Source organism: Vulpes vulpes, chromosome 1 (genome assembly GCF_048418805.1).
Source record: "Vulpes vulpes isolate BD-2025 chromosome 1, VulVul3, whole genome shotgun sequence".
NCBI classification, from domain to species: domain Eukaryota; kingdom Metazoa; phylum Chordata; class Mammalia; order Carnivora; family Canidae; genus Vulpes; species Vulpes vulpes.
The window spans coordinates 121567881-121592963 of record NC_132780.1 but is presented as its reverse complement, the minus strand read 5'-3'; the positions used below and the strand labels follow the sequence as shown (position 1 = coordinate 121592963).

Sequence of the window (25083 nt, the reverse complement as noted above, 5' to 3'; positions counted from 1 at the left end):
CTCCCTGCATGGAGCCTGCTTTCCCCTCTGCCTGTGTCTCTGCTGCTCTCTGTTTCTCATGAATAAATAAATATAATATTTTTTAAAAATTAATAAATGTTTACTGGAGAAAATGTGGGGAAAAAAAAGTAAAGCCAGTGTCAGCTTCTGTGCTAGTTCCCTGAGCCCAAATTCCTGCTGAGTGACAGAAAGAGGGCCAGGTGACAGCTATACATGCAGTGGGTTATGTTACAGGAGACTCAAGTTAAGGAACCCAACTCTTTTATAATGGGCATAAACATGCCTGTCCTTTGCTCTAGAAGGTGATGTTATCTTTATTATACAGGACACTAAGAAAATATGCTCTGGAGGGAGACTATTTTTATTATACTGAACAGTAAGCAAACTTGCCCTTTGCTCTAGAAGAAACAACATTATCTTCCCAGGCTGCTTACTAAATAAACATCCATGAAAAAGATATTCCAGAAAAAAAGGCAGTCACTACCTCTGCTTGCAAGACATGCATAACATGTGACAAAATCATGTACTGTATCCCAACAATTATCATGTCTGGATAACATTATAAGAGGAAAAGATAGCCTGACATTTTGAGTCCTATGTTTATCACAAAAACAGGAGTTGTAAACAAGAACCATCCTGTCAAAAGCCAGGTCTGGCATTCAAGAAGAAAAATAATAAAAGATTGTACATTTTATGGAGAAAGATTTAAGATTACCTTAATAAACCAGTTGCAAAAAAAATAAAAGCATTTTTAAGAATTTCAATGAACATTAAAAAATGGAAATCAGCTTGAGGCACCTGAGTGGCTCAGTCAGTTAAGCATCTGACTCTTGATTTCAGCTCAGGTCACAATGTGAGTTGTGAGATGAAGCCCAGCATTGGGCTCCATGCTGGGCAATGGGGCCTGCTTAGGATTCTCTCTCCCTCTACCCCACTCCTTTCCCACCCTCTCTTATTTACTTAAATTCACTTAGCCAATATATAGGGGAAAAAATTGAAAAAGTGCCAATCAGCTTTCCCAAAATAAGAGGTCGTGGTGGAGGGGGTGGGATGAGGGACTTAGCACAAACCATGTACTAAGTACACTTCTACTGAGTGGGTAGTGGTAGAACACAGACACAAAATCTATCATCAAGAAGCTTAAAGTTTAGTAGAGATGAAAGATATCTGAAGATAAACATCTGGGATCAGTGCAAAAATAAAGTACATAAGTGTTCCAGAGTTCAAAGAAGGAATAGGACTTCTAGCTGGGAGCATGATGGAAAGTGTGCCTTTTGAAGTAGAATTTAGAAGAAAAGCAACTGTTACAGAGTTCAAGGAAAGGGAGAAGAGAATAGGACATTCTAGATCATCAAAAATAGGTAGTTGGAAATAATGCTTAACTGTGGTTTTGGTGTAGTAGGAATAGAGTTATCAAAAAAGAATGGTAAAAGACAGAATTAACAGGATAAACTAATGTGGTCATAGTGAGTCTTGAATGCCACCCTTTACCTTGACTTTATTCTTGAGTAAAAGGAAAGAGACTGAAAGATTTTGGGAAAGAATACAAGGCGATCAAAACTAACATTTATAAATACTGATGGGCTTTAGAGGCTTGTGATAGTCTTCCAACAAGCTATTTCTTAACTGTTAACACAAAAATCACTAGAATTTTAAAATAATACTCAAGTTCCACCCAGACATGCTGATTCAATAGGTCTGGAGTGGGACTCAGGAATGTAAATTTTGAAAGTTCCACAATGAAGTTTAACACATACTCCTGGTGGCAGCTGCTGTTAAATAATCAATATGATAAATATCCTAACTCTTCTTGTAATTGGACCACTCTGCACTAAGTAGGGTGCACAGAATGTACCACTTAAGCATGAGAAAAGAAACAAGTTGAAACTCAGAGCTCTGTATCATCTTTCAAGACCAAAAGGGCAAAAATCAGAAATAGCAAATCCAAACCACATAAAGGAGAATATGCAAGCTAGATCTAAGAATGTGGCAGTAAGGAGAAAATGAGTCTACAAAGACTCTTAGGCAAAGCGTGATAAATGATGGTATTAGGAGAAAAACAGTTCAACAATCACACATTTGTTTGATCATCTACACTCAGAAACTACAAAAGAACTAAGAATGCTATTCACAAATACTCCCGTGTGTTCACCACAAGCCAAGTCTTTGCCAACAGTATTATCCAAATCTAGCATATGAGGAAATAAAGACTCAGAGTTTTAGGTTTACTAGGTCATAACTTAAAAACAAAAAGCACTAAGCTTGGATGCAAATATAAATCCTTCTGACTCAAAAGACGAAATGCACTTCACAATCCTGAACTGCACATCCCTTTCCCACTTTCTATTGTCCTTGTAGCTACAATTTAGCAAACTCTCCCCATGTATATACATAGGTTCTAATTTCAAAATATAAAATAGGAGAGAGGATTTGTAAAGTGCCTATCACATGCCCCACATGCCCAGCATTTACTCAGCTGAGTCTTAGTGCATCAGGTTCACCAGAAGATCAAAATGTATCAGGTTGTAAATAATTAATAGGTATTGAAAGTAGGGAGAAAAAAGATCTTTTACAAATACAGATTTCAAAACTATAGTCTAGGGTTATCTAAATATTAACATATGAATACCCCTATTCTGACTCAAGATTCTTCGAAGGAAGGTTAGTTACCACTCCAAAATGAGAAAAGAAATGGAGACCTAATTGTGGGCATGAGACAGAGGAGGAGAAAGAAAGGGGGGAGGAAAGAGGTGTATACAATTTTAACTTTCTCCCCAAATAAAAAAATGTCAAAACAAAAATGAATTGAGCGCAGGTGGATGATGAGATGGAAAGGGGAAAGAAGGGCTGGGAACAAAAGGAAAAAAAAAAAAAAAACCAAAGCAAAGTTAAACAAAATTCAAACAATGTTTTTCTTTTGCTTCATGGGAAGGACTGGCCAAGGTCTTCCACTTAACTGTTTCAAACATGTTATTCATTTTAGCAAACATCACACTGATTTCAATTATGGAATAGTAAGTATAAAAAAAATACTAAAAAAATTGTTTATCTTCCTTAATTTGAAAAAGAGAAAATGTTTTAGAAGTTTATCATAATTGAGGAAAAGGGCAGAAGATATGAGTGAACTCCCTAAACAATTAGACATTATTTAAGATTATATTTTTTCCCTCTTCACTCTGGTACATACAATGAGGTCATCAGATAATGCCCAGAATTCACTGTCAAAGACTTACCAAGAGTATTAATTACAAATGGAATATTTTTCAGCCATTTTCCTACAAAAAAAGTCAAAATATGTACAATGGCTTTTATATGGCACAGGTGCTACAGTACTAAAGCTGGAGTCATGCTGCAGCCCAAATTTTCAAGGCTAGCCAAGGAAACGGGGAAGAGCAAATGTCTGCTGCTAAACAGCTCTCACCCCAGCACAGTGGGACTGATGTCTTAAGATTCCCACCTTCCTTTTTTATTTTTATTTATTTTTATTTTTTTTATTTATTTTTTTACCACCTTCCTTTTTTAAATAAGATTTTATTTATGTATTTGAGAGAGCACATGAGTGGGGGGAGGGGCAGAGGGAGAGAGAGAAGCAGACTCCCCACTGAGCAGGGAGCCTGATGTGGTGCTCCATCCCAGGACCCTAGGATCATGACCTGAGCTGAAAGCAGATGCTTAACTGACTGAGCCACCCAGGCACCCCGATTTCCCACCTTCCTAAGTCTAGCCCATCATCTTCTGAGTTGTTTTTGTAGAGCTCTCATTCTAGTGGAATAAGTCAAGACAAAAAAATAACATCAGGTGTTGATAAGTGTAATAAAGAAAAAGCAGAAAAAGAGGATAAAGAAAAATGAGTGCAAAGGAAAGGGGTATGCTCTACTGCGCAAGAAACTTGGGGAAGGCCCCTCTGATACAACAAATGAGAAGAGATTTGAAAGATGTAATAGAACCAGCCAGTCAGGGGCAGCCCCGGTGGCTCAGCGATTTAGCTCCACACCTTCAGCCCAGGGCCTGATCCTGGAGACCTGGGATCGAGTCCCACATCAGGCTCCCTGCATGGAGCCTGCTTCTGTCTCTGCCCCTCCCCCCCCCCACCGTGTGTCTCTCATGAATAAATAAATAAAATCTTTAAAAAAAAAAAAAAAAACCAGCCAGTCAAGCAGATATTTGAGCAAGAGGAAACGGCATGTAAAAAGGCAAGAAAAGTGAAGGTATGCAGACAAGGCACAAATAAGATGACCGGTACAACACGAGAGAGAGTGGTAGAAATAGTGTCCAAAATTGGGGGGTGGGTTAGGGGGCAGATAAAAGACCTTATAGGTATTATTAAGGACTCTGACTTTTCAAAATGATGGGAGAAGTCTTTAAAGGGTTTTACAGAAGAGTAACAGAGTCTGATGTGCTTTTCAACAAGGGTCACTGGCTACTGTAACAAACAGTCCATATGGGCAGCAAGAGTGAAAGCAAGGAAACTAGCTAAGAGAATAGTGCAAAATCTAAGCAAGAGAGAATGGCTAAGATAACTTTTCTGGACAATCCTGTGAAAAACTGAAAAAACTCCCCCTCACTCAAAAACTTCCAGAAAAAAGAAACAAATGACAATTGGGATGCCTGGGTGGCTCAGCGGTTGAGCGTCTGCCTTCAGCTCAGGGCATGATCCTGGAGTTCCAGGATCAGTCCCACATCAGGATCCCCACAAGGAGCCTGCTTCTCCCTCTGTCCATGTCTCTGCCCCTCTCTCTGTGTCTCTCATGAATAAATAAATAAAATCTTTAAAAAAAAAAAAAAGATGATTAACAGTTCCATTTAAAACCAAGTAACAAGGATGAGAACTCCTAGGATTTTAATGAGATAAAGAGGAAACTATAAAATTTCAAGACAGATCACTAACATATGGGATTAATTTTACCACACTGTAAAAATCCAGTCAGTCACCATACATATATACCTTAGGAAGCATATTTGGACATTGTTTCCCTTCCCACTGAATATTTTATGGTTTATGTAAACATGGGGAAAGGGAGTGAACTGGAAACTTGGGAAAAAAAAACTGACAAAAAATTGTAAATATTATTTTCCATCATGCCACAAAGTGTTTCTGAAGATGGCATTATTAAACAGAGCATATTTTCTACATGAACACTACTATAACCAAGAGTTTCAATTCCTAACCAAGGCTTTCAAATGAATTCAAAATGACTAACATCATCTTCTAAAAGCAGTGATAAAACCCTAGCCTCTATATACTTTTAAAATATCAACTCTTCCCCAAAACAAAGGGTGTTCTGAAATTAGAGTTGAGAGAAACCATATATGGTATAGAACAGACTGAACTTATGATTTCACACATGCTAAAAAAAAAAAAAAAAAAAAGAGGGCCTAGAATGATGACAGGAATCACCCAAGGTGATAATTACGAACACAACCCAAGACTAGAAGTCAAGACTCTGGAATCCTAATACATTGTCACTTTACTGTGTTGGAGTCATTGCTTAAAGAAACAAAACAAAACTTCTAAAAATGACATTCCGCTGAACACACTGATTATGCAAAAGGACTCCATTGTAATAAGTACCCTAAAAAAACCCTGACAGTACTATCAGAATTGACCAAATTTAATATCCATAAGCTGTTATAGCAACAACATATTTAATTAAGAATTACTCTGGTTTCTTAGACCTCAAAAGGCTTGGGGGCAATGAGGTGGGGTTGGGATGTAAGGTAGAAGAATTGGAAAGATAACCACAAAACAATAGTTGTTTTTTTTTTTTAAAGATTTATTTATTTATTTATTCATGAGAGAGACAGAGAGAGGCAGAGACACAGGCAGAGGAAGAAGCAGGCTCCATGCAGGGAGCCTGCAGAGAGCCTGATGCAGGACTTGATCTGAGAACACCAGGATCACACCCTGGGCCAAAGGCAGACGCTCAACCACTGAGCCACACAGGCGTCCCACAATAGTTGTTAACACAATGAAAGGTGGTGAGAATGGGGATTAGGTACGTTAGTGGGAGAGCAAAGTGCGGAAAGACTAGGTTTGCCATTTCATTTTACATATTTTTCTACTATTGGAGTCCTTAATACATTTACATTAATATATTAGTTATGTATTTTTAGCAGAAAGAAAACAAATGTTATTCTGAATTCTCCAAAAGCACTCAACTCCCTCTTAACTAATATGAGGAAGTCACACATTCTTGGATTATTCTTTGAAAGCATCATTAAGTCCTTTGTTATAACTTTTATAACTCAAAATACTCAAGTGGCATATATATTAAAATGCTAGTCTCAAAAGTCACCTCTCATTCTAATTTCCAAACTATATTTCATAAAGCAAATTTCAGTTTAATTGGCCAAGGGGAAATGTATGGAAAAAGGAATTGTTATTACAGAATAGGTACAGACATGACAAGAACATAGATATTTCCTATAATTATTTCACTTATAATAAAAAGGTACTTGAAAAACTATCCCTTAACAATTCACTGTAGAACACATAATACTGTAAAATACTCATTTGTTTCAATTCAGAACATCTCAAATGTATTTGTGATGTACATAGTAAAACCCCACACTCTAAAAGGTCAATTTATCAATGAAATTGGCCTTTGTCCTCCCTTAAATGGACACATCTGGATTTGGTATAATCATACAACATTCCCAGGTTCTGGAACTCACTATAAAAGGGAAAAAAATGTACTATGCCTGGGGTGGGGGGGTCGGGGGGCAATAAATTGAAGTGTAGTACTTATGTAAATACTAATGCCTGCAATAACTTCTCTATGTTAGGCCTAAATTGAATCTATCTCAACATGCAGTGAGAAGGCAAAAAACCTGTGGCTTTGATATGACTATTTGAAAGACAATAATCAACAGAATATTATATGACAACATCAAACTAAAAAGCAACTCTTTACATATTGGCTTCTATGTAATTAGCATCAAAATACAAAAATGATAAAACACAAAAAACTTTTAGTTAAAAAGAAGCCCTCAAATCCTCAAGATCAAAGCAACAAAATTTTTTTAAAAATCAGACTTAAAGGTTTGAGAGAGGTAGGAAGGATAGTAGTCCCTTACTATCTTTCCATAACTTGTTTTTAGTTTTATTTGTTAATTTATTCTGATAATCATCTATCCCCCATCCGAAACAAATCCACACCTCTGAACTTTCCAGTATGATTTTCTGATGAATCCACCCTGGGCAAGATTCCAAATCAGCAAATGAGCAAAATAATTCTAGAAAGATTTGTGTGTGTGTGGTTGTTAGCATTTCAGAAACTGAATATACTATTTTTGAGACATCTCCTGTCCTAAGCAAAAAGAGATGAAGACAGGAAAAAGTGGTCTGATGTATGAAATGTAAATATTATTAACAAGTCTTTAAGAGTCTCACAAACACAGGACCCTAACAGTTTAAAGATATCCACTTAAGGAAACTGAGGAATTTTAATGATATGGGGATCAAGAAACTGATCTGCTTATAAACCAAAAACCTTTACCTGAAGTCACAAGGCAATAAAGGACTCTTATGATTTAACCCCAAATTTATATATGAATATCCCAAGTAGATATAAAGTTTAATTGACTATTCCAAGTGACTCAGAAATAACCAGGAGAAGAGTTACAACACTGTGACTATTTTTAAGAGTTATTTATTAGACACTTATTTTCTTTTACAGTTAGTTATCAAAGACTTCTTTTATACTAATCCTAAAATCTGTCTCTAAGTCTTTTCCATGGAGCCACACAAAACAAGCTCAATATTTTTTCTTAATATTTAATTGTAAACATCCTATGTAGCCTTAGATTTATTACTTTGTAAGATCCTCCAAACTCTAGAGTAAAATACAGGCATATGAAAGTGTACCCGCCCACACATCATTTAATGAGTCTAACTAGATAAAATACTCTCAAAATCCTATTTCTAAGATCTTATTAAATAGTTATACATTCTTCTTTTTAAAATTTAACGTATTTAAAAGTTTATTCAAAATGGGATTCTTGGGTCTCTAAGTAAATTCAGTAATAGGAACTCCCAAACTATTTCTAATTCAAACCCCTAATGATTTATCTCCTCCTCAGCCCCAGTTAAAACTACAGTGTCATAAATGCCTTTAAAGAAGTATAAAACTCTATTCTTTCACCCACTATTCCTACTGCTGAGAACTCTTCTTAGGGAAAAACTTCAAAAGGAATAAAATGCTATATCCACAAGTGTTCAAAGCATAGTATCTTACCAACAAAATACAGATAAAATCAAAGTGCCCAAAGGGGATTGAAAGGAAAACTAGGCGGGAAGAAATCATAACTATTAAAACATAGTTTGAGGGCAGCCCCAGTGGTGCAGCGGTTTGGCGCCGCCTGCAGCCTGGGGTGTGATCCTGGAGACCTGGGATCGAGTCCCACATCGGGCTCCCTGCATGGAGCCTGCTTCTCCCTCTCCCTCTGCCTGTGTCTCTGCCTCTCTCTCTGTGTCTATGAATAAATAAATAAAATCTTTAAAAAAATAAAAATAAAAAAAATAAGACATAGTTTGAACGATAGAAAAAAAACAAGAGGGTTTGGTATACTAAAGAATCAAGAAATCACACTATTCTTGGCTATGATAATTACAGGTAATATGCAAAAGGACAGTGGTTCTGTGGGTAATTTTTTTTTCTCTTCAAAATTTTCTCTGGCATTATGGTTGCATAATTTTTAAATTAAAAATGAAAAATATAGCCTGGGTGGCTCAGTGACTGAATGTCTGCCCTTGGCTCAGGGCGGGATCCAGGGTTCCGGGATTGAGTCCCACACTGGGCTCCTGGCAGGGAGCCTGATTCTCCCTCTACCTATGTCTCTGCCTCTCTCAATGTGTGTCTCTCATGAAAAAAATAAAATCTTTAAAAAAAATGAAAAATATAAAGCTATTTCCATATCCTCTAACCTTAACATCTAAAAAGAGAATACGATCTCCCCCTTTCTTTTGGTGAAGCATGTTGCTGAATTAACTTAGAAGTGCCATTAACTAAATTACCTATAGTTAAGACTATCGAAGTAGAAACAGAAATACTAAATCTACCTCCAGGGTCACAAAGCTTGCTAAATCTAAAGCACACATTTATGAACCACAGATACTATTTTGCTGATTTGAGAAATTTCATGTCATGTGGTCTTTGTTTTGATTACATGAAACTGGTATATTTCACAACAGCTGGTTTTGCCTGATTAAGTTTCTGAAACCAGGTACTAGTGGGCAAAGGCTAGGCCATTCCATTTTAATGAAATAAAGTATCTATACATACATGCTATAATGGAAAAACCTCAGTCTTTTTTCTATGCAGGGAAAAGCCCAGCTTTTCCTACTGTGTGTTTCTTTATTGTATGTCTCCTTTACTAGTCACACACAACATGATACTTCTGACCACCAAGTGTGTCGAGGTTTTACCCTAAGCAATTCCCTATGACACCAGCTGGGTTTCCTAACATTCAACTTGATTATGACTACCTGGAGATAGCATCAGACCCCGCAGGTTGATGGCTTAGTCCCAAAAGACTGCGCCCCCTCCTGCAAATTCAGATGCCAGACATAAGCCTAGGTTATCATGGGTGTTTCTGACCCACAAGCTATAGATGGGAGGTTCCAATGACCTTCTGCTCAGATTCAGCTAATTTGCTAGAGCAGCTTACAAGACTCAGGGATATACTTACTTATGTTTACCAGTTTATTAAAGGATATGATAAAGGATATAGATGAATATCCAGATAGAAGAGATGTGCAGGGCCAACTATTTAGGAAGGGGTGCAGGGCTTCCATGTCCTCTCCAAGTGTATCAATTTCCTTTATACCTCCACATATTCACCAACCTAGAAACTCCCTGAATTCCATAATATTGGGGTTTTTTTTAATTTTTATTTATTTATTTATGATAGTCACAGAGAGAGAGAGAGAGAGAGAGAGAGAGAGAGGCAGAGACACAGGCAGAGGGAGAAGCAGGCTCCATGCACCGGGAGCCCGACATGGGATTCGATCCCAGGTCTCCAGGATCGCGCCCTGGGCCAAAGGCAGGCGCTAAAACGCTGCGCCACCCAGGGATCCCAATATTGGGATTTTTATGGAAGCTTCCTCGAATAGGCATGATCACTCATTAAATCCATTTTCAGCCCTTCTTAAGAGAAGAGGAGCTTGGGGTTAAAAATCCCAAGCTTGGTCTTGGCTTGGTCTTTCTGATGACCAGCTCTCATCCAGGAGCCATGCAGGAATCCACCCAAAGTGACCTCATTGGAACAAAAGACACTCATCACCCAGGAAATTACAAGAGTTTCAGGAGCCCTGTGTCAGGAACCAAGGCTAAAGACCAAATATTAGAATAAAAGATGCTAAGTACTCTTATCACTTACGAAATTACAAGAGTTTTAGAACTCTGTGCAAGGAACCGGGAGCATAGACCAGTATGTATTTTCTATTATCTCACACATACCAAGCACCAAATATTTGTAGAGAGTTCAACCCAAGAACAGCAATGGCAAAATCCAAACACAAAGTATGAAAAGAACCTATGATCCCTAGGGGGGAAAAAAAGGAGATGGATAGGGAAAAGCTACAGACTGAAGTAGAAAGATCACTGGTTTCTGTCAATTAACACTAGTAAAATAATTCTTGCTAAACTCAGAATTTCCTGAGCCCAGATTTCTGGACACTCATCCAAGAGTCATGACCCTTTGTCTAGTGGCAGAAAGCTGCCCATACACTTGAATGAAAAACTTTTTAACAGGGAAACAGTAAAGTCTAGAAAGCCTCAAATCTCCTTCCTGAAGGCCCCTTGATTGCTAATTTAAACCACAGTTCAACTTAATAATTGTTGAAATGGAAATGGAGATAGATGTCCATCAGTTATCCCCTTCCCCAACATTTTGTCAGAAATATCATCAATCTCCAATAACAACCAGGAAGTAAAACAGTTCTGTACAAGACTGGGCTTAGAATGAAAACTATAATCCTATCAATTTAAAGAGAGCATAAATAGTACAGCAGAAAAAGTTCCCTCCTCCTCTGATACATACACCAAATGTTTATTTCCCATCTTCTTTAAAAACTCACTTATGAAAAAAAACTTACTTACTTCTGAAAAAATCAGCATAAGGGAGCAGAGAGAAAAAGACCAAGATTTCTAATGGGAATGTACAATCAAGGAATGGTCCCAAGGCATCAAGGCAAATGAAAACACAAAACACACCACCAGAACTGACAGACTGGAGCCTAATATCACCCAATTGGCACATGCTCTCCTTAAGGGAAAAGTCCAAATGAAAAGCTAAAGTATAATCAAAAGGCAGGTATAGTCACAGAACAAAGTTTACCAATGACTAAGAATTTTCAATCACGGTACCTTAGGCTTCACTGTAGGGACATAAATGACAATTAAGTTGACTATTAGTGTTGGCTGATCGGTGAGTGATTCAAAAACCTTGATTCAAATAATCTTGACTACATTTCGGCATTAGGCCACCTCCTACACAAGTCAACTGACAGCTAGTTTCATTCAGACAATAACCCTAGGTAAAATACAAAGAGCTTCATGGATCAACTTCCTAAATACTGATATATAAGTAGTGGGAATACTTCCCTTTAGAAAGTCTCAGGAAATTAAATAAGAATCAAATGAATAAATGTAGTAGCAGCACATTACTTTAGACTACTTTCTCTGAGGGACTGGATCATACCATAATCATAATATCACTGAGTAATTAGCAAAAAACTGTAGTCTCTTTTCCAGTTTATAAATGGACAACATTGTATGACATATGTAGTTATGTCTTGTTATGACAATAAGACAACACTACTATACACTACTATACAACCTGGCACTTTAGTTTCTCATTTTAGAAAATGCATGTTTTACAATTTTATGTTGGTAAGAAAAAAATCCTTAACTAAGCATTTAATTAAATGAAGCAAATTACAGATCATGTTGATAGTTCTCTTCCACTAATGAATGGCTAAGAGAATAAATATCTATCTACTTATTAATTTGGAAGATGTGTCCATCTAATTTCATCATGCTAACTCTTATCTTTTTGGTCTCAGCTGTTACTGAACTTCTTCCAGAGGCTTTCTCCAAAATGCCCTAGTTACACATACTACCGATTAACACTTTGTACTTCCACTAACAAAGCATTTAAATACACTGTATTATAACTTTCTGACAGCAAATGGCACAAGAAGGCATTCAAATAACTGTTGAATGAAGAAGTTAAAAGTAAACCTGTCAGGATGGCTTCAGAGTGGTAGAGAAGTCAACCTTTCATATTAGGCTTCAAGGGCATATAAGGGGTGAGGGTGGGACAGAGGTAAGAGAGCCATAGGTAGGACTTTGCAAAAGCTTCTAAAAGTAACATGATGATCAAAACATGACCGAAAGACTAAGAATGACATATGTGGACTTACACTAATTCAATCACCTTTATAATGATTATGCACGATTGGTTTAAAAATTAGATTAATCAATTTAAGACAAAAAATACATATCTTAAATTACTTAAAACACTCATTAAGTTGGGCAAAATCTTACCTGTCATGGGATCAAAGAGTTGATTAGCTTCTAAGTCAGTAAAAGTACTACTACAGACAGGACATTTGAAGGAAGCCCGGTTGGTGGAATCCCTCTCATCAGTTTCAATCCTCCTTCTCATGTGGTCCAATTTATATTTTACCACATTAACAAGAGTACGATAATTAATGAAGTAGTAGTTATGGCGAGTGGTCTTCCCGTCTGCAGCAGTCTCTACCCTCATTCTGCATTTGATGAACTTATCTCCCTTTAAATTATTCAAAACTGATCGAAGTTGCTTCCGATCAAACTTGAGCAGCTCCAGCATATCCTCCTCTTTCACACAGGGGTTCCGGATCAAGATGTCCAAGGCCAAAGCATGCTCAATGCCATAAAACCCCCGGATCACATACTTGGCTAACCTCTTCAATGCTGCGGGAACCTCAGTGAGGACATCAGGATCTGCCATCTTTAGCAGCAAACTTCAACTCTAAATAAACCAAATTCAGGGAAAAAAAAAAAAAAGGTTAGCTAGGCATAAGGACATAGTAATTAATCATTTTAAGTTCAGAATAACCAACCCATTTGTTAGCTGGCAGCTACCACCCTTGAAGAGCCACAAGGGTATCAAGACATTGTTTAAAAGACTCATAAGGCCTAAGCATTTAAACAAAGAATAAGATTTTCTTCTAGAGTACAAAGTACTTAAAAAGCTTGACATATTTCTTAAATGTTAATCTTCATGATCTACAGTGCTTGATTCTACAAAGTAACTTACTACTTATAGGAATGATATATTATATCAAGCCCACTTTATTTTGGAAAGAGAAACAAAAAAGATAAATGAGACTTCACTACCCTTAATGCTACAGATCGTTGGGAACACTGGAAAACCCCCAAGAAACCCATCAGTCAGCATATTCTTAAAGTGTCTTTATTTCCTTTCTCGAGTAAAATTTTTCTACCAAAATCTATTCTAGGATGTTTTATATAGTCATGCTCTCACAATAAGATCACAACAAAGGGACCACATAAGTAATCCCCAGATGGGTGTTAGCAAAATTCCTGTTATAAATCTGAAAGAAATTAACACTTAGATCCAGATAGCTTAACCAATCTCGCAAAGTTACATCTGATGACCAATTAAGTAAAGAGTTCTTCAAAAAAAAAAAAAAAAAAAAAAGCCCAAGATATATTTAAATACAGGATCTCTTCTTGTAGGACAAAGCAAGCAAAGACTAACTGTACCCAATTCTCATGTCATGACCCAGAAGACTGTCTTCCACAAACCCAAACAGTCATGGGCTAGACTCATGTGGCTGCTAAAAAGTCTAGGCTTTGGAATTCAGTTAGTGTGAGTTTTAGTAGCTGTGCAATCCTGAGCAAATCCCTTAACAACTTCACATTTTAGTCAAGGAGAAATAAATATAACAACTATCTCACTGAGGTTGTTATGGTACATAAATGAGAATATTAAGCAATATCCTTATGAGGAAGTACTTGTTGATAAGGATAGCTTTCATATTGATTTAATATATGTCTTATACTAAATATGGCCAGGCTATATAAACACACTACATCTAATGGAATTCCCCTACATTATAGGGAAATTCTTTTTTTTTTTTAATAGGGAAATTCTTAACAGTGACATTCCACTGAACTACTTCAATACAAAACTGTATTGTTATTAACACTAGTTTATATTGAATCCTTTATTTATAATCAGTGGTTATCAATGCAATCAAATTTAATAATCTTTTTCAGAAGAAGTATTTTTATATCCACAGCACTATAGTATCAAGGTATTCCTAAACAACTAACCTATTTACATATTTTTTGGTAAAAATATAACACCCTATGTGTAATGAAAGAAAAGTCAGTTATAATATTTCAGATTGTAAATAATCAAGCATGACTATACACAAGAGATAAAGCAGCACTTAGATCCAAATCTGTCGTCCTAGAACCTTCCTGTCATCCCCGCACTTAAGGATGCTGAGCAAGTGCCTGGGTTCAACACCATAGTAGTATCATGGCATTGTACTGGATACTTTTTGTTCTCCTTTCCAATTTAATCTATACGTTATACTTTATACCATTTTTCTGTTTGCTTTGTTTCACACATTCAACAGTTGGCACAACACAACATAAAACCTCTGAAACATCCAAGCATGAAAAATGGCAGACAAATGTCAAAATAAATTACTTTTTCAGTATAATTTCTTACTGTTATACTGCCCTCCCTGACCTGTCACCCCATACATTCCATTTTCTAGACCAGTGGTTCTCAATCCTGGCTATAAAACAGAATCATCTGGAGAGCATTTAAAAATACCCATCCTGGGCCCCATTCCCAGAGATTCTGTTTCAGCTGATCTCAGAGAGCCAGAGTAGGCATCATGTCATTGTAAACGCTGTTTAGGCGACTCCAGTACAGAGAAAAGTCTCTGGCCACTGTTGCAGACAAATTTGGTGGGTGGCTATTACACGCCCCGCCAATGCACATTTCATTTTTCCTGTTTCCCTTGCCTGAAATGCCTTAGAGGGCCCTAAAGATCTGAGCAGGGAGTGTGTCATGAGGGACTCTGCAGAACAAAAGTTTTGGGTTTTGAATTCCAATTCCACCATTTCCTAGCCTGTGGCCCCAGAAAATTCTCAGTTTCTCATATATAAAAGAGATTGACAGCACCTTCCTCATAGATCTGAAGTAAAGACTAAATGAAATAATTCACATAAAGTGTTCTGCTTTCAGGGCTGGAATCATAAGAGTACCATTAAACACTGGCATTAATACGACCCTCTATTTAGAAAAGTGACTCTTAGAACAGTATGAGGAATGGATTGAAGTACTGAAGATGGCGGCACTGCAGAAGTATTAGGAGTAACCAAACCTAAACTAAGGAAGAGAGAGCAGGATGAATGAAATTTATTTTAGAAACAAAACTAAAAGAATCTGATAATATATGGGAAATGGAGTAACAGAGTGGGAAAATTTTAAGTAGCCATTTGGGTTTTTTTTCTTTGACAATATTTTTTACTGTGGTAAAATACATATAACACAAAATCTATCAACCATTTTTAAGTATACAGTTCAGTGATATTAAATACAATCATAATGTTGTACAATTATCGTTACCACCCATCTCCATAACTCTCTTCATCTTGCAAAACTGAAATGCTACACCCGTTAAGCAATGATATACTTAATGCTATTAAACAATTAACATAAACCTATCTGCTTTGAGCCAGTGTAGCTACGAAGAGATTAGTACTATTTAAAAATGGGTTAACCCCTGAAAAAGGAACAGGTTTTGTAAGAAATGAGGCATTCACTTTTTTAAATGCCTGTCTCTGAGGAACTACCACAGAATATTCCGTGAAGATGTCCAGCAAATAGCTGAACGAACGAAAAGTGGATTCAGGAAAAGAAGGCATGTTGTTCCAGCTCACGTAAAATGTCTACGTTCTAAAATCATCCTTCATGACCATTCTGTTCTCTCCTCTACCACCTCTTCCCCACTTACTATGAATCTCCTACTCAGTCTTTGGATCTGTTACGTTACCGAAGTCAGAGGTCTTCAGTAACTGGCAGCCTCTGTCACATAGGTTGACCCAAAAAACATTCTGAAAACTTCCTGAATTGATTGTCAACGTTTAAAAGTCGTTGAGATTTCACATAAATTTCAACTTTAAGCTTGAAAAGTGGAAATAGCTAAAGGAAAAAAAAAAAAGTGAGTCTTGTGTTCCCACATGGAAACCACCTGCAGCTCAAGGGCAGCTGACAGTTTTAAACAGGGAAGGAGATGGGCTGGGTCTCTGGAGACTTTCGAAAAGTGTGACCTTTTAGTACCAACCCCGGCCCATCAGTGACCTCCCAGCCTCAGCTTCCTCCCTATCCATCCAGACCCTCAAAGACACGCTGGTTTTATTTCTGAACCCTACGTATTTTCATCATACAAAAATTTAGCCAGGCACCAGGCACAGGTTTGGAGAAACAAAGCTGAAATGCACGCTTTCTCCGCACCACCCTACACATCCTTCTAAGCCTCATCTCCAGGCACGTTGGCCTTCCCTCAATTCCAGGAGCCACACATGCTTTCTCCACTTCCATGCCTGTTGCACTTGCTGTTCTTTCTGCCCACAAAGCTAAGCTCAAACTCTCTTCCCATCAACCTTCACGTCTAAAATTTCTCAGCGAGACCTTCCCAGATCCGCCCCCCCCCCCTTAGTAGCTTAAAAATGTTCCCCTTTCATACAGCGCTTTCCCTTTCTACCTTGCAGTGAGCGAGCAGACTGGTAGCTTCTTCGTGTCTTTTTTCTTGTTCGCCACTTCCCAGCTCCAGCCCGGCTAACCAAGTACTTACATAAAACTTCCCCTGAGTCCGTCCGAAGCACGTGTTCACCCAGTACGCCCACCCTGCCAGCTTCCCCCACACACACCCCCACCCCCACCCCACACCCACCCAGTTCACTTCCTCCCTTGCTGCTTCCAGAGTATAAGAAAGGCAGGCTACTGAAAACCCTCTCCTGAAACTTCAAGTGGTTTTTAAGCAGGAGGGAGGGGACAGGATCGAATTCGCCGTTTTAACAGACTATGCGGACGGCAGGATGGGAGATACAGGAGAAAAGCAGCGGCTGCGAGGGTCCGGTTACATTATTTCAGGACACCCGTATTCCAGTTCTAGAACGTGGATCGTACACGTCTAACTGTGGGGCTTTTTGTTTGTTTGTTTGTTTTTGTTTTGTTTTTTTTGTCACCACGGTTCATGGTACTTTCCATACCTTCATACAGAACGCGGCGTTAACCCCGCAAAACCTGCGGACCAGCTGCCCTCCGCGAACTCGGTTCAGTAATGTTCTCTCCTCCCCAATGACAGACCCGCCCCCCCCCCCAAGCCTCTAAGTTCCCTCGGACTGTGCCAGGCGAGTCCTGGGGTCACACTCGGCGCCGCCGAGCCCGTCCTACCCGAGGTCGCACACAGGGCCGCTCCGGGGTCAATGGCTCTTTGGAGGACCAGGTCAAGAGAGTACCTAAGGGGAGGCGGGTCGCTAGGGAGAAAGGGGGAAAAAAAAAAAAGAGGGAGAAGCCCTGAAATGCGACGCCGGACCAGGGAATCCAGAACAAGAAAACAGGGGAACAAGGTTTACCAAAAGGAATCCTCGAAACACTCCCACTACAGCTCCCCTCAGCGCCTCAACTACCGGCTTAAATGAGCCACGCCACTCGCGCGACGAAGAAAACGCCTTATTCCGGCGACCGGCTTTGGAAGCCCCACCCCACCCCACGCCCCCCGCTGTGAACCGTGCGGGCCAATCAGCACAGCGAAGCCTTCAATCAAAACAGTCGCGCCCGCGATTAGCCAATGAAATTGAAGGTGGTCCCTTCCGTACGGAGCTCTGGTTGGCCTGGCATCCCGGAAGAGGCGTTAACCTCCGGCGGTAGCAAGATGGCGTCCCTGGATCGGGTGAAGGTACTGGTGTTGGGAGACTCAGGTGAGCGGTTTCATCCACCTCTCGGGCTCCCGACACTTTCGAGTTGCCTGATAATGACCTTCTTCCTTCATAACTCTCCCCCCGCTCCTCTAACGATCTGGCCCCGGCCATGGCTGAAAGCCCTCCTAAGGTCTAAAAGAAAACTACACTTCCCAGAGGACTTTGCTCGGTTGGACGCAGGTGGCGTTGCGCAGGCGCAGAGCCCCGGCCTTTCTCCGCTTTCGCACTTTTGCGGGTCCGTGTCCCCGGCGACCGCAGACCTGCCTAGTATTGTCAGTCCTTTTGTTTTAAAAGATACGCAGACGTTGAGTATTGTACTGGGCGCTCTGCTAAGGATACGTAAGTTGGGGTCGTGCCTTCAAGAGCTTTTTGTTCATTGCAGAACTCAAAACATGCGCTGAGGAGGAGGACACTGAGCCAAGTGCTTTCCATGTATTGACTCATGTAACCCGAGAGCAGCCCTCTTAACCCCATTTAACAGATGAGAAACCTGAAGAGGGGAGAGAGGTAAATGACAACCCGTTTGAACCCAGAGTCCGCACCCTTAAGCACTGAACCATATGATGAAATGAAATCGTGGGTTAGTCCTGTTTTACTCTCATCGGAGCTTCTTGGTTTCTCTGCTCTCTGTAGCCCTAACTGCAAACCTATTATGTGCTAGGTTGTAAGAAGTAGAGCAATTAAGATTTTAAAAACCGTATCACGAGACAGCTGGGATTTCATGCTGAGCGCAGTTTAATAATCCTAGCTGTTAAAATTCTTCTTTTGACACCTTGGACTTTTGAGAACTAAAATGGAAGTCTGCATTGCCCCCTCCCACCCCACCACCCTTCTCACTTCACGATGACTTCCACATCTGTTGTTCTTTAAGAACTCGGAATAAATGCCAACCGTGCATTTCGCAGATGCGCTTTTCTGGAGTCGACCTACGAATGTGTGTGCTGTGAGCAAAGGCATTGTACCAGATGCTCGGAGGTGGAGAGGGCACATACCCCAAACAGCTTGAAAACTTAGCCTCACAGACCGTGCACCATTGTGGTAGAGGGCAGGAGGTTAAGAACGTTTCCACGTTGCCTGAAGATCATTTGCATTGCAAAATATTTTATAGATAGCATTATTTAATATTCCCTTAAGAAAGCTGCATTATGAGATTCTATGAATATAATCCAGTTTGTCGACTCCAGTCCTTGAGCTTGAAGTGGTGCTGAAGTTAATTTAATGAAGCCACTCGGTTTTATACAGATGAACAAAGCAATGATGGTCCAAAGGGACATGGCAAGAGTATCATCCCCAAGTAGAATCTGAGACTGGAATCCAGAGGTAATACGGTTCATGATACCTGGAAGTGGGTGTTCTCTCTCATTTTTAACTCAGTTCTCTGTTGCATCTAACAAACCTTTGATGTTACATATTGTTGGAACTAGTTGATTTTTTTTTTTCTTTTTCACAAGAAATACATAAGTACCTGCTACACGGCAGGCACTATAGTAAGTGCTGAGGCTGTAACTGTGGAATCAGTGCATTACATAACAGGGTTGAATTGGCTGCTGCATTAAATGTGGGAAGGTGATTAGGCAATTAATAAGCTTTTCTTTTTCCTTATAGTTTAGTTGTAAAACAGAAGACATAATCATGCCCACTCGGTTGATCTTATCACACATTTACGATATTAGGCCATGTGTGCAGTTACTGCCTTTTTATTTATTTATTTATTTATTTATTTATTTATTTATTTATTTATTTATTTTAGTTACTGCCTTTTTATCAGTTCCCTTTTAACATTGATCTACTGACTTTTTACCTCATCTCCCTTTGTATTCAAACGTCAAAGTTTACTTATGAATAAAGGCTGTTTCCCCTGTGAAATTTTGAGGATTTCATAAATACATGAAAGAATGACTTGAAATTTAGAGATGGGTTTTGTATCCCATAGGGATATTTGATAATTTAGCAAGGAATCACGAAAGTCTCATTGATATGCACATATCTTTTTCTTCTTTGTTCTTTCCAAGATAAGGAATGAGCTTTACATATTACTGACAACTAAATTTGGAACCGGTACTTATTTAATTATATTGGATCTTTTTTTCTCCGTGCGAATCAAGTGTCTTTTGATCTAATTTGGTTGTAATGGTGGAAATATAGAATTAGCACCTCCCAAAATTCTTCTCTCTTTTTTTTTTTTTTAAAGATTTTTATTTATTCATGAGAAACACAAAAGAGAGAGGCAGAGACATAGACAGAAGGAAAAGCAAGCTCCACATGGGGAGCCCAATGCGGGACTCGATCCCAAGACCCCAGGGATCACGACCTGAGCTGAAGGCAGGCACTCAACCACTGAGCCACCCAGGAGTCCCACCTCCCAAAATTCTTAAAGAGTAGTTAGGGGTAGGGATCCCTGGGTGGCGCAGCGGTTTGGCGCCTGCCTTTGGCCCAGGGCGTGATCCTGGAGACCCAGGATCGAGTCCCACGTCGGGCTCCCGGTGCATGGAGCCTGCTTCTCCCTCTGCCTGTGTCTCTGCCTCTCTCTCTCTCTGTGTGACTATCATAAATAAAAATTTAAAAAAAGAATAGTTAGGGGCGCCTGAGTGGCTCAGTCAGTTAAGTGTCTGCCTTTGGCTCAAGTCATGATCCCAGGCTTCTGGGATTGAGCTCTACATCAGGCTTCCTGCTTGGCAGGGAGCCTGCTTCTCCTCCTCCCTCTTGTCTGCCACTCCCCCTGCTTGCTCTCTCTCTCTCTCTCTCTCTCTGTCAAATAAATAAATAAAATCTTAAAAAAAAAAAAAGAAAGAAATGAATTTGTGTCAATTTTCCTGGTACTTCAATTGTTCTGTTGACAGTCTATCCAGTGTTAGTCAATTCTTATCACCGAAAGCAGTGAATTCATGGAGAACTATACAGTATTGCTGCATAGATATGTTTACTGACACAAGTTAGGCTTAACTGGATGCCCAAGCCTTGCATCAGGCTCATAACTAAGTTCCAAGATACATGCCTCGGATATAAACAGCCTACATGTAAACACAGAAATCAACAATGTGCCCTGAAGATCACATATCCGATGCAGTGCAGTAGATACAAAGACAGTGCCAAATTTGCGTACTCAAAAATCTTAAATGTCTGTATTGAAAAAAACAAAAAGTAAAGAGAGAGCTGGGAAAATATTTGATTCAATTACAGGAGACAGCTAATATAGAGAGAAGTTAAGCACATTGATAACACTAAAAGCCGTGAAATAAATGGGCAGAGACCATCAACATAATTCATAAGAGAGGAAAGAACTGATTAACACAGATAATTGTAATATAGATCTTTACCAGAAGATAAAGAAGTGCAGAGTAAAGCAAGATGTCCCTTTTTTTCTTTTATCAAATTAGCTTAGGTGGCTCGGTTGGTGAAACATCTGCCGTGGCTCAAGTCATGATTCTGGGATGTAACCCTGAGGCGGGCTCCCTGCTCCGAGGGGAGTCTGCTTCTCCTGCCTCCAGCTTGTGCTCTTGCTTTCTCTCTTTCAGATAAATAAATAAAATCTTTTTTAAAAGTTAACATAGATGTAAAAGCAACTACAGAATACTGTTGAGGTGCAAAAAGACCTGCAGGCTGGTGACAGATTAACCAGGTGAAAGTTGTCAACATATATCAAGAACTTTAAATGTTCATTTCCTTTTACATATTAATTTTGCTTCTGGGAAGGTATACTAAGGAAATAATTTTAATTTGAACAAGTCTTAGCGTAGTGAAAAAGTTAAATACCTAATAGTGAGAAGGAATGGTTAAGTAAATTGTTATGTCTACTCTGAACTACTGTGGAGGCATTAAAAATGTTTATGAAGATTCTGTAATAACATGGAAAATTTTACCACTAAATAAATACTAATTAAGGCCCTGTTCTGAATACTGGAGATAAAAACGACAGGTAAAACCCAGTCCCAACCCTCAAAAAATTTAAACAAAGTGAATAAAACCTATTAACTAAGAAATGTAATAATGTATTTTCAGTGCTTTGTAGAAAAATGTAAAGGGTACAGTGGAGACCCAGAGGATGGTGGATAGTGTCCGTAGTTCTATCTGTGGATTTCAAAAAGACTTTATAACTAAACAGATGCTGAGTCTTGAAGGATTGGCTCACCAGGCCAATGGGGAAGGGGAAATGAAATGAGGATGGGGAGGATATTCCAGATAGGACCAGCTGTGCAAGCAAAGGCATAGATTTTATTGTTTTTAAGTACGCCATGTACATATTCACAGTAACAACGTGCTTTTAGAAAAACCCTGCTTATGATATTAAATAAACTTACATGTTGCCTATAGGGCTCTTCAGTCAATTTTTTCTTTTTTAAAAATTCTTTCTAGATTGTCTGTAAATACAGCTTTTTATAATAAATAAACAGAACTGATAGGTTCATACACAGTAATGCACACAAAGAGATTGTCTAAGTTTTTGATACAACTAGTGTTGCATAAAGATTCACCAACTCTGCTTGTTATAATGGCATCCCCAAATGCTGTTAATCTAATGAGTGATTCGACACACAGGCATCAGAACTTCCCTTTCCTCTTCATTTGGATGTCCTAAATGCTAGTTCTAGCATTAATAACTACATTACCGGGACGCCTGGGTGGCTCAGTGGTTGAGCACCTGGCTTTGGCTCAGGGCGTGATCCCGTGGTCCTGGGATTGAGTCCCACATCAGGCTCCCCGCATGGAGCCTGCCTCTCTGCCTACGTTTCTGCCTCTCTCTCTGTGTCTCTCATGAATAAATAAAATCTTTAAAAAAAATACATTACCTTGAACCCAAGAGATTTACAAGAAAATAAAGTGCTATCTTAGAAGAGGGAACAGAGTATTTCTCTTTTTCCAAAGGGCTAAGTCTGAGCCAAGTTGTTGGCTCCCTTTTAAAAATCACTAATATACAGGACACCTGGGTGGCTCAGTGGTTGAGTGCCTGCCTACTTCTCCTGCTGCCTGTGTCTCTGCCTCTCTCGGTCTCTCATGAATAAATAGATAAAATATTTAAAAAAAAAAAAAAAAAAGAAATCACTATATGGGGGAGAACTAGAGTGTCTAAATAAGGTATTGTAAAATGGTGAATCCTTGTCACTGACAGTATTCAAGAATAATTTGAGAAAAAGCTGGCTTTAACCATCTTTTTATCATTAAAACTAATTAAATGGTTGGTATAGTGTGACCACCCTTTAAACAACCATACTTTACATATCATTATTACTTCATATGCTCAGACTTACTTTTGTCATAATAAATATTTCAGCATATCTCTTATATGACTAGAATTCTTATATCTTTTGCAGGTGTCGGGAAATCTTCACTGGTTCATCTTCTGTGCCAAAATCAAGTACTAGGAAATCCATCATGGACTGTGGGCTGTTCAGTAGATGTCAGAGTATGTGTTTCTGATATTTTAGTTTTTCTATAATCATATTAAAGATAAGCCCTTTAAACTACAATGATCAAATTATACTACTGTAGTCAAAACTAATAATAATAGCTGGGGTTTTATTAACCACCTACTCTGCTACATACTATGCCAATGCCATACATGTCTTTTCTAATTAAATCTTTTTAAACTGTGAGGTATAACTATAGAAACTAAGGCATAGAGAAGTAAAGTACCTTGATGAAATTGACTCAGTGCAGAAAGAAAGCCAAATCAAGATGTAATCCTATATAGTCTTAATCCAATCTACGGCCTACTACCCTGAAGGGACCCGATCTTGTCTAAGTAGTCTTAATCCAGAGACTTCAATTTTAATTACTGTGCTATGTATCTAGAGTTCACTTAAGATGCTCCATAAATAATTCTGTTTACTTTGGCACTAAGACAGACAACGTTTCGCTACAAATCTATGAAAAGGCAGAAGCTTCTGGAACCTAAGATCTAGGTCTTCTGTTACAGCTCAAATTTAGGAAATTCAGGCGCAGTTTTTACCAAATTAAATGTCTTCCCAGATACTGTTGGTCTTTGCTAATCCCAGCTAGTCCTGTTCAAATGTCTCTTCTACAAGTATAGATCTCTCCATTGAGTTAAGAAATAAATAGGAGGGACGCCTGGGTGGCTCAGAGGTTGGGCGCTGGCCTTTGGCTCAGGTCGTGATCCCTGAGTTCCAGGATCCAGTCCCGCATCAGGCTCCCTTTGAGGAGCCTGCTTCTCCCTCTGCCTATGTCTCTGCCTCTCTTTCTCAGTCTGTCTCTCTTGAATGAATAAATAAATATTAAAAAAAAAAAAAAAAAGGAATGGTAGTTAGCTCAGTGGACAGTTCTTTTCCTTTAGTTCTTTGAAGCTGTTGTTCCACAGACTGACTTATATTTCTGCTGATTGGAACTCTTTTGTCAGCCTAATTATTATTTCCTCTGAAGGTAATTTTTTCTGTTTGCTTTTAAAAGATTTGGGGGGGATCCCTGGGTGGCTTAGCGGCTTAGCGCCTGCCTTCGGCCCAGGGCATGATGGTGGAGTCCCGGGATCGAGTCCCGGGATCGAGTCCCACATCGGGATCGAGTCCCACATCGGGCTCCGTGCAGGGAGACTGCTTCTCCCTCTGCCTGTGTCTCTGCCTCTCTCTCTCTCTCTGTGTGTGTGTGTCTCTGTGTCTCTCATGAATAAACTAATAAAATCTTAAAAAAATAAAAGATTTTTTTTGATGTTTTTTTTTTTTTTTAATTTTATTTATTTATTCATGAGAGACACAGAAAAAGGCAGAGAGGCAGAGGGAGAAGCAGGCTCCATGCAGGGAGCCGGATGTGGAACTTGATCCCTGGTCTCTGGGATCATGCCCCGGCTGAAGGCTACACTAAACCGCTGAGCCACCAGGGCTGCCCTTTTTTAGTGTTCTGTAGTTTTACTAATTTAATTTATATCTATATATGGATTCATTTTTAATCATTCTATCAGAAAGTTTTGGCTTTCATGTCTGTCTTCATTTTTCAGAATTTTTAGCCATTATCTGTTGTTTTCCATCAACTCTCTTCTTTTGTACTTCTGTTAGATTTTTGTCCTATCTTTTCATTCTACTTCCATGTTTTTTGTTCTTTATTTCTCCTTTAT

General features: G+C 39.0%; 2 protein-coding genes across 6 annotated transcripts in view; one reads left to right on the top strand and one right to left on the bottom strand.

The window, feature by feature from the left end:
- GTF2E1 (general transcription factor IIE subunit 1) overlaps nucleotides 1-17822 on the bottom strand; it is a 34655-nt gene extending 16833 nt beyond the window's left edge. Inside the window, exons 1-2 of one of the 4 annotated variants that reach the window (XM_025990137.2) lie at nucleotides 17679-17822; nucleotides 12552-13020 (exon numbers count right to left, since the gene is read on the bottom strand). In XM_025990137.2, coding sequence (XP_025845922.1) covers nucleotides 12552-12999 — 448 coding nt within the window. In that variant the 5' untranslated portion in view covers nucleotides 13000-13020; nucleotides 17679-17822. Of the gene's footprint in view, nucleotides 1-12551; nucleotides 13021-16804 lie in introns of all 4 variants that reach the window. The other 3 variants (XM_025990139.2, XM_025990138.2, XM_072724518.1) reach the window with 3 other exon arrangements.
- A 74-nt stretch (nucleotides 17823-17896) lies between these two features.
- The window catches only part of RABL3 (RAB, member of RAS oncogene family like 3), a 37410-nt gene continuing 30223 nt past the window's right edge, over nucleotides 17897-25083 (top strand). Inside the window, exons 1-2 of one of the 2 annotated variants that reach the window (XM_025990135.2) lie at nucleotides 17897-18023; nucleotides 23333-23424. In XM_025990135.2, coding sequence (XP_025845920.1) covers nucleotides 17978-18023; nucleotides 23333-23424 — 138 coding nt within the window. In that variant the 5' untranslated portion in view covers nucleotides 17897-17977. Of the gene's footprint in view, nucleotides 18024-18061; nucleotides 18363-23332; nucleotides 23425-25083 lie in introns of those variants that run through there. The other variant, XM_072724534.1, reaches the window with a different exon arrangement.